The 8,985-nt window shown below is 65.1% G+C and overlaps 2 protein-coding genes across 4 annotated transcripts; both read left to right on the top strand.

Annotated features, from left to right (window-relative positions):
- Nucleotides 1–855: 855 nt before the first annotated feature.
- CORO1B (coronin 1B) lies at nucleotides 856–6,442 on the top strand. 3 transcript variants are annotated; one of them, XM_067037705.1, is made up of 12 exons: nucleotides 883–1,085; nucleotides 1,706–1,774; nucleotides 1,890–2,089; nucleotides 2,489–2,611; nucleotides 2,717–2,846; nucleotides 3,011–3,192; nucleotides 3,284–3,403; nucleotides 4,088–4,192; nucleotides 4,273–4,418; nucleotides 4,599–4,656; nucleotides 5,508–5,786; nucleotides 5,959–6,442. In XM_067037705.1, exons 3-12 carry the CDS (start codon nucleotides 1,892–1,894, stop codon nucleotides 6,082–6,084), a joined length of 1,467 nt encoding a protein of 488 aa, XP_066893806.1. In that variant the 5' UTR covers nucleotides 883–1,085; nucleotides 1,706–1,774; nucleotides 1,890–1,891; the 3' UTR covers nucleotides 6,085–6,442. The 3 variants fall into 3 exon arrangements, with proteins under 3 accessions (XP_058925343.1, XP_066893806.1, XP_066893807.1); XM_067037706.1 differs by having other exon boundaries at nucleotides 1,006–1,085; nucleotides 1,408–1,774; XM_059069360.2 differs by lacking the exon at nucleotides 1,706–1,774 and having other exon boundaries at nucleotides 856–1,085.
- A 342-nt stretch (nucleotides 6,443–6,784) lies between these two features.
- PTPRCAP (protein tyrosine phosphatase receptor type C associated protein) lies at nucleotides 6,785–8,890 on the top strand. Its single transcript, XM_059069423.2, has 2 exons — nucleotides 6,785–6,865; nucleotides 8,038–8,890. The coding sequence occupies exons 1-2, from the start codon at nucleotides 6,863–6,865 to the stop codon at nucleotides 8,650–8,652; spliced, it is 618 nt and encodes a 205-aa protein (XP_058925406.1). The 5' UTR covers nucleotides 6,785–6,862; the 3' UTR covers nucleotides 8,653–8,890.
- The last annotated feature ends 95 nt before the right edge of the window (nucleotides 8,891–8,985 follow it).

The raw sequence follows: 8,985 nt of genomic DNA, 5'->3' as shown, positions 1-8,985 counted from the left end.
ATTGATGTGATGAAGGGCAAACGGAGAGGGTTCAGGGTAGGGGAGCTGGTGTGGGCTTTAGACAGACCCCTGGCTGTTGCCTGGGGGACACAACAGAGAGGGAAGCTTTGTGGCTGCATTTCCTCTTCCAAACCACCCACATTCTGGTCCTGGGCTGGAAGGATTGGCCTGTCCTAGGGGTTATGGAGCAGTGGGAAAAGCAAGGATTTTGGAGTCAAACAGAATGCCAGCTTGGAGCGGGCAGATTCTGCCTGTGGGACCCACAGGGATACCTAAGCCTGCCAGGGTGGGATGGGGATGGGGTAGATCCAGGAGGCCAGCCTGCCTCAGGAGCTGGCCAGGAGGAGGAAGACATCTGTGGAGAGACCTCCAGGCCTCGGTGGGAGATGGTTGAGGAACGCAAGGAAGGTTTGAGGGGTCTGGAGGTCATGGCCCTATTTCTCTTTTTAATAAGGAGGCCAGGCAGGACCCAAAGGTGTTCACCGGGGAGAATGAGAGGGCTGGGCCTTCCACTCGCCCCCTAAAACACCACTGTTTTATTTACATTGTACCAAGAGCACGTACCTTTATAACTTGAGGCACGTGAATATATCGCCTGTCCGAGTAGATACTATATTTCAGAGTCGAGGTGGACTCGACCGGGAAGTATGAATTGAGGTGGGGGATTGGGAGGGCGGGCTCCACCCAACCCTGGCGACTCCTGATGACGCCGACTGGAGGAGCAAGATGGGGGAGGGGTCCGGGTCTGCCGCCAGGCTGCCGCACTACGACCCCAGCCCGGCCCCTGCCCCTCTGCCCCAGAGGGACCTGGGGGGCTGCGGGGCGGAGCTCTCTCAGGCCCCGCCCCGGCCCCGCCCCCGCGCCCCCTGCGGTCCCGGCCCCGCACTCCTCAGGTTCCGGCCTGCCAGGCAACAGCTCACAGCCTCCCGCCCCGCCCCTCCGCGCGTGACCTAGGCCCCGCCCCCCTTGAGCCCCCGCCCCCCGCCCCTCTCTCCTCTGTCACTTCCTGATTCCCGCTTCCTGCTTCCCAGAGACTGGGATACGGAGCCACCCGAGGACAGTGCTGCAGCCTCCTGGCGTCCCTGGTGAGCGCGACGGGCCGGGGCTGGGGGCTCAGGCGGGGATTGGGCGGGACTTCGGGGGCAGAGCCGCAGGGGGCTGGGGTGGGGGTCGCCAGTCCGAGGAGCCCTTCCCCTCCGCGGCGCCCCACCCTCAGTCCCAACTCCCCCTGGCCGCTCAGCGTCTCCGCTGCCAGACCGGGATCCTTGAAGTTGGGCTCCTGCTTCACCTTGGACCCTGCTCTGAGGGCGCTCTGGGATGCTCTGTGGCTGGGAGGGGCGTCCCGACCCCCGCCCAGTCCTGCCAGGCCCCCTGGACCGTCCTGGGGCTCCCTTCACATTCCTGCAGGCACTGCACATTCCGTGGGATCCAGAACTGTGGCCTAGCGCGGACCCACAACGGAGATCATTGCGGCCTCCTCTGTCTGTCCTCCCCATCACCCTGCTTCCAGATCCTGGGCGGGAAGGAGCCTTCTGGGAACTGACTAGGACCCACTGAGGAGCTCAGCTGGCATTGGCTCGGGCACCTCCCTCCCACACACACACACGCATACTAGAGGCCGGGGAGAGGCCCTGGGTAGTATCCAGCAGAGCCCCTCAGGACTCAGCAGTGGTTCTTCAGGAGGTCAATGCATTTCTGCCTTCAGATCCCCCCTTGGGGAGAGGCGGCCAGGTCTGCCCTGTGACATCCTGTAACTTGGGAAACCGAGAGCCAGGCAGGTTATCAGGCCCCGGCGCCCTGTTGCATCCTTCCCACTCCCTTCGTGCAGCCCTGGGAGGCTTGGGGGTTGTTGAGAGGGGCAGAGGCTGACCTATGCTTCCACCCTGCAGTCATGTTCCGCAAAGTGGTTCGGCAGAGCAAATTCCGACACGTGTTCGGGCAGCCTGTCAAGAATGACCAGTGCTATGAGGACATTCGAGTGTCCCGTGTCACCTGGGACAGCACCTTCTGCGCCGTCAACCCCAAGTTCCTGGCAGTGATTGTGGAGGCCAGCGGTGGAGGCGCCTTCCTGGTGCTCCCCCTAAGCAAGGTGGGCCCCATCGGGGTTGGGAGGAGACTGGAGCCGGCTTGGTCGCGTCTGCCAGGTCTCTCTGCTCCCGTCACAACCCGTAATTTGCCCATCCCCACACTGCCGGGCAGGTGTTGTAATCCACATTTACTGCCTGGGAGGTGTTAGCACGGATAGGGAAGGTCTGTTTTTTATTGCCACGGAGTCAGAGGCAGAGGCAACAAACGTCTCCTGCTCACCTGGTGACACCTGTGAGGAAGAGGTGGGTCAGGAGGAGGCAGGGTGAGAGTCACATCTGGGCCGCCTGAGGGCCAGGCCAACCGCGTCATTCCCCGTGCACAGAGGGGAGGGCCGAAATTCTGGGAGGGATGGAGCCTGGGCATCTCGGGTCCCCCTTTACTGCCCCCCTCGTGCCTGCAGACCGGCCGCATCGACAAGGCCTACCCGACAGTGTGTGGACACACAGGACCTGTCCTGGACATTGACTGGTGTCCCCACAATGACGAAGTCATCGCCAGCGGCTCAGAGGACTGCACGGTCATGGTGAGGCATGGGGCTGTGATGGGGGCGGGGGTTGCAGATGTGGCTCAAGGCTGGTGGCATCGGGGCCAAGCAGGGGCCTCAGCTGCCCTCCCCGCCCCTCGCCAGGTGTGGCAGATCCCGGAGAACGGGCTGGTCTCCCCGCTGACGGAGCCGGTGGTGGCGCTCGAGGGGCACACCAAGCGAGTGGGCATCACCGCCTGGCACCCGACGGCCCGCAACGTGCTGCTCAGCGCAGGTCTGCACCACAGCCCCCGCCCTGCCCCTCTGCACGCACAGCTCCGCAGCACACCCCGCCCTCCCCCAGGCCCGTCCGGCACCCAGCAAGGCTGAGGCCCGCAGGGCTCGAGCGCCGGGTCGGGCCCCAGAGGGTGTCAGAGCTGACGGCCCCCCACCCGGCAGGCGGCGACAACGTGGTGTTCATCTGGAACGTGGGCACGGCGGAGGCGCTGTACCGCCTGGACAGCCTGCACCCCGACCTCATCTACAACGCCAGCTGGAACCGCACGGGCAGCCTCTTCTGCACCGCGTGCAAGGACAAGAGCGTGCGCATCATCGACCCCCGCCGGGGGACTCTGGTGGCGGTACGTAGCCCTGGAGGGCGAGGGTGGACGCGGACTGGCTGAGGGGCTCTCCTGGGGCTCCACGCTGACGAGCACTGCATCTCCCCGGCAGGAGCGGGCGAAGGCTCACGAGGGGGCCCGGCCCATGCGGGCCATCTTCCTGGCGGATGGCAAGGTGTTCACCACGGGCTTCAGCCGCATGAGCGAGCGGCAGCTGGCGCTCTGGGACCCAGTGAGTGGCCCGAGCGGGCGGCCTCAAGATGGGCTCCACCCTGGGCGAGGAGGGCGGGGGTCACCTGGAGAGGCCTGTCGTTCCCAGGTTCTCAGCGTGGCACCTGAGGCACCCAGGACTTGGAGCCCTGCCAGCCTCTCCTCTCCCTGCCCCCTGCTCTCTGGCCTCCCCCACCGCCTCCACCCGCCTCCGTGTCTGCCCACAGTGTTCTTGCCCCCTGAAAGGCCCTTCCCTCCTTTGCTTGTCTGTCGACACTCGGCCGTCCTTCGAGGCCCAGTGCAGAGGTCCCCTTCTCCAGGGAGGCTTCTAGCCTTTCCTGTGAAGTGCTCTGTCCCACAGGCTTAACCTTCTGTCTAGTGGCCTCCAGGGCCCTCTGAGACAGCAGCTAGTGCTGCCCGGCACCCCTGGCTCCCGCGTGGTGGGGACTTTCTTAGTACTTGCATGGTGGCCTGGGGGTAGTCTGAAGGCCTGGAGTAGGCGGGGAAAATGGGCCCGTGGGAGTGGAGGGAGGGGAGCCAGGAGGGCCTGGCGGGGCTACACCGGGTGGGCAAAGGGTGGCAGTGGTAGGGGCAGTGCCAGCCGGCTTGTGAGGCTAGCTGGGGCCAGTCTCAGTGACGGGTTAGGACAGTGAGGGGAGAGGGGAGGCTCCGGCCTGGCCTGACTGCCCCTCAACCCATGTGCCAGGAAAACTTCGGGGAGCCCATGGCTCTGCAGGAGCTGGACTCTAGCAATGGGGCTCTGTTGCCCTTCTATGACCCTGACACCAACGTGGTCTACGTCTGTGGCAAGGTAGGGCTGGGCGGGGCCGGTGGGGACAGGGAAGAGATAGGCAGGCCCGGGTGCTGACCCCCACCCCTCCCACCCTGCAGGGTGACTCCAGCATCCGGTACTTTGAGATCACAGATGAGCCCCCCTACATCCACTTCCTGAACACGTTCACCAGCAAAGAGCCCCAGAGGGGCATGGGCAGCATGCCCAAGAGGGGCTTAGAGGTCAGCAAGTGCGAGATTGCCCGGTAAGAAGGTGGATGTAGGGGGCTGCTCAGGGGCAGGAACGGGCCCAGAGGGGCCCCGGGGTCAGGGGCCAGCCCGTGGGAGGGGCCAGGGTAAGGACTGGAAGGGAAGAGCTGGGAGAGCTGGGAGAGCTGGTAGGGACAGGTTCCACCCATGGGTCCTCCCTCCCCGCCCTTTCCCAGGTTCTACAAACTGCATGAGCGCAAGTGTGAGCCCATTGTCATGACTGTGCCACGAAAGGTGAGGCCACCTAGTTCCCTGCCCACCCACTCCCTTTCTAGCAGACAGACCACACGGGGGTGACCAAGGTGAGGCTTATGAATGGGACATGACCGAGTGTGGGTGTAGTCAGCGGGCTGGATAGATGCCAGCGTGCCCAGCCAGGGGCAGGCAGGGATGAAACACAGGGTGAACTGAGGCCTCGCTCTGCATAAGCCACAGGAGACAGATACTGGGCAGCCTTGGAGGTCTCCCTGTAGGAGGCAAGGCAGGACCAACAGCATGGCTGGGGCAAGGCCTCCAACGAGGGGCGGGTCGTAAGCCAGGTGCAGGCACAGAGGTGGGAATGGAAAGAGGAGTGGGGAGTCTGGCTGCAGTGCAGGCTCCCGTGAGGTGGGGACTCGGCCACATGTGACTCGGCCTCAGAGCCCCAGCTGAGAGCCTTGAATGTGCTTCATTTCTCTCCAGCCAGCGTTTACTGAGGGCACAGGGTAGCGTGCCAGGCACGTCCAGGGAGCAGAGCTGAGGACGAGTTTGACGGGGCCAGCCCCAGGAGCTCACTGTCCACCGGGCACAGACGTGGCTCCCAGAGTCCCACAAAGCCACGTAGCTGGCCCCTGCTTGGGAAGGTGGGGGGAATCTTCAGAGGGAGCTGTCCAGAGGGAAGTGAAAGAGCAGAGCTTTAGAAAGGTCACTAGGGGTCAGGCCACAGGAAGCTTTAGAAAGGTCACTAGGGGTCAGGCCACAGGAAGATGGGTTGACAGGGTGCAAGCTTGGAGGCCAGGAGAGTGTTGAGGAGGTGGCCACGCAGGGTCCGGACGAGAGGACCCTGCAAGTGGGCCCCAGCTGACCCAGACCTCCCCGCCGCCCAGTCGGACCTCTTCCAGGATGATCTGTACCCCGACACGGCTGGGCCTGAGGCGGCCCTGGAGGCAGAGGAGTGGGTGAGCGGGCGGGATGCCAACCCCATCCTCATCTCCCTGCGGGAAGCCTACGTGCCCAGCAAACAGCGGGACCTGAAGGTCAACCGGCGCAACGTGTTATCAGACAGCCGGCCCGCCGTGGCCCCTGGCTCCCCCCGCCCGGGGGCCTCCACGCCTGCTGCCTTCACCAGTACTGCCGCCCCTGGCGGCAGCCTTGCCGGAGCCGGGGTAGGTGCCCCTCAGCTCAGGGTGGTGTTGGGAAGCCCAGGTGTTGCCCAGGTCTGCTGTGCCTGCCTGAACCACTCACTGCCCCTCTCTGGGCCTCAGGCCCCTCTGCCTGATAGTAGATTTGGGGAGGGCTGCAGCTCCGAAACCCCTGCCCCCGCTCCTGTCCCTGCAGGAGGCTGGGAAGCTGGAGGAGGTGATGCAGGAGCTGCGAGCCCTGAGAGCGCTGGTCAAGGAGCAGGGGGAACGCATCTGCCGCCTGGAGGAGCAGCTCGGCCGCATGGAAAATGGAGACGCCTAGACCTCGGGCCCAGTGGATGCCACTCCCCATTCACCTCCTCCTCCCACCCCTTTCTCAGCCTCTGCTGGCAGGTCACGCCAACTCCGGCTGGCTGCCCCTGCTCCCGCTGAGGGTTTCTGGGGCAGGTTCAGGGACCAGTCCACACCCTGACCCATCCTGTGGGATGGAGCCATCCTCTAGGCTGGAGCCACTGCCTGGCTTTGGGCATTGTTACTGGGGAGGGGTTTTGTACCCAGGAGAGCTTCTACTCTGAGGCACCGTCTCCCCGACCCCCACCCAGCCCCCCTGCTCCCTCCCCTGAGGAAGCAGGAGGGATGGGCTCTATATTTTCATTCCAAATAAAATTCTCTTTCTAAAAGCCAGGTTTGCCCTTCTGCTGCAAGGGTGGGACTGGGAAAGGAAGTCTGGACCCCTGGGGACACAGGGCACCCCCATGGATCATAAATGTGGGAAAGGTCTGGGGGACCGTGAGCATCCCCCACCCCGCCCCCCCCATAGCCCCAGCCTGGCCCGAGGAGAGGCCAGTGAGGATCTGGTGTGGATCAGGGTGGTTCTGAGAGGCCCCGGGGTTGGGGGGGGGGTAGGTGAGGGGCGTAGGTCGGGGGGTAGGTGGGTGGGGCGACGAGGGTCCTGTTGCAGGGAGGGCTGAGCAGGGTGTTGTGGGCAGGAAGCGGAAGCGCCGAGTTAACCCCAGGTGCATCAAGAGCGCAAGCTCATTTCTCGCTCCACACGGCCAGGGCTGGAGGTGGGCGCCCGGCGCTGAGAGGCCAGCAGACCGATGGTGAGCGTGGAGCCTGCTGGGTCCTTGGGGTGGGGGCCACAGGAGGTCAGGGCTGGAATGTCTAGGCCCCGGGAGCTAAGGAAGGAACCCCCGCGGACCCGGGGGCAGGAGCAGCCAGGCAGGGGGCAAAGGCGAGAGACCCGGGATGAGCCCAGGGCAGAAGCTGGGCCTTCCTCTCACCTCACATCAGACCTGGGCCTCCCTCAGATTATGGGGGTGGCCCCACCAGGGCCCCACTCCGTGCCTGACCCCCAGGTGGACTCTCACCTGCTCTGCTCGGGAGCTGGGACTGGGCACAGCCTCTACTCGCATCCCTGGAGCCTGGGCAGACAGTGTGGGGTGGGGGAAGGCTTGTTTGCGTCTCAGCACCCCTCCCCCCGCGCACCCCCCACCTGCCTTGTTCCGACCGCAGGTTTCCTCTGGCAGCTGCACCCACCTCCCCCAGCCCCTGGCCCTGCGAGGCCTGAGGCCCCAGGGACAGAGAGTTGAACGGAAATGCTGCAGCTGGGGCAGTCCCCGTGGCTGGGAGGGAGGAAGAGGGGTCTCAGTGACCCCCATCCTGGGACCTGGCCAAATGGAGGCTACACAGTTGCCTCAGGCTCGGTTCCCCCATCCTGGGCCTCAGGAAGAGCCAGCTGCAACACCAGCCTTGCAGGTGCCTTCCTTCCCTTCCATCCCCTCCTCCGCGGGGCAGTCTTTACAGATTTCTTGAGCACCTACTCTGCCCTAGGAATTGTTTAGGTGCTTAAGCCAAAAAGATCCCCGTCTTCCTGGGGGGAAGATAAAAGTATAAGCATACTAAACAGGCAGAGTTATCTTCTGTGTCGGGAAGTGGGTAGGAGGGTAAAGCAGGGCTGGGCTGCAGGGATGAATGTCAGGGTACTAATCCAGGCCAGCTTAGGCTGCACTGAGGTGACTTGAACCAGGGTGAGCAGGGAGCCATGTGGTGGCTCTGGCCGGGGTGGGGGTGGGGGGCTCCCCAGGCAGGAGCCGGCTTACGTGGTGCCGTGGGAGAGAGGGAGGCGAGAGGGAGGAGGACGCATCGCTGGCGTACGTCACAGAGCCAGGAGAGGCCTGACCGACGAGGACTTGGGCTTTTCTGCTTGACTGCCCCCATCTCACCCAAGAGGCAACCAACCGCAGGCAATGAGCCCCTTCCTGTCTCCCCCCAGGGCCTGCCCTGCGTCCTAGGGCTCTGGACTCTGCTGGCCCTGCCAGGGGCCCCGGGCCCAGGCAGCGGCGCCGAGGACAGCCCGGGCCCCAGCTCCTCGGTCGCTGTCATCCTGCTGCTGCTGCTGCTGCTGCTGCTGGCCACCGGCCTGGCGCTGGCCTGGCGCCGCCTGAGCCGGGACTCAGGGGGCTACTACCACCCAGCCCGCCTGGGCGCCGCACTGTGGGGCCGCGCTCGCCGCCTGCTCTGGGCCAGCCCTCCAGGCCGCTGGCTCCGGGCTGAGCTGGGGTCGCCGGATGAGGACCCGGGGCGGCAGGAGGACGAGCAGGATGAGGAAGATGACTACGACCTGGGTGCCGGCCAAGAGGAGCGTGAATCCCAGGAAGAAGAGCGGCGAGGAGCGGGGCCCAGCCCGCAGGAGGCCCCGGAGCCGGCCGAGGAAGCCTATGGCGATGACACCGGAGGGGGCCTGGGCCTAGGCTCCCAGGGGCCGCTGGGCTCAAGGGGCAGTGCTGAGGCCCTGCTGAGTGACCTGCACGCCTTTGCTGGCAGCGCGGCCTGGGACGACAGCACTAAGGCAGCTGGGGGCCAGGGCCTCCATGTCACCGCACTGTAGGAGCCAGCCCTGGTGCCACATCCTGGTCACTGTGCCTCTGCTTCCCGAGCTGCCGTGGCTGGACACAGCCTGCCCTGGGCTCATGTCACCCACACCCCCGCTTGGAGAGCCTCAGACAGTCACTCCCCCGCAAGAGTTCTAGTCCCCAAGTCTGTGTACCCCTGGCCCCTCCAGGAAGGCCACCCGTCCCCAGGGACACGGGGCAGCCATCTGAAATAAAACCCCTCCGGCCCTGCCATTCTGTGGTTCTGTCTCGGCCCCTCCCATCCCTTAGCAGGGACTCCTCCCGGCACGACCCCACCAGCCCCTGCCCCAGACTGCCCCAGAAGTCCA

The sequence above is a fragment of the Kogia breviceps genome, chromosome 7 (assembly GCF_026419965.1).
Source record: "Kogia breviceps isolate mKogBre1 chromosome 7, mKogBre1 haplotype 1, whole genome shotgun sequence".
Taxonomy (NCBI): Eukaryota; Metazoa; Chordata; class Mammalia; order Artiodactyla; family Physeteridae; genus Kogia; species Kogia breviceps.
This window is presented reverse-complemented; position numbering and strand designations above follow the sequence as displayed.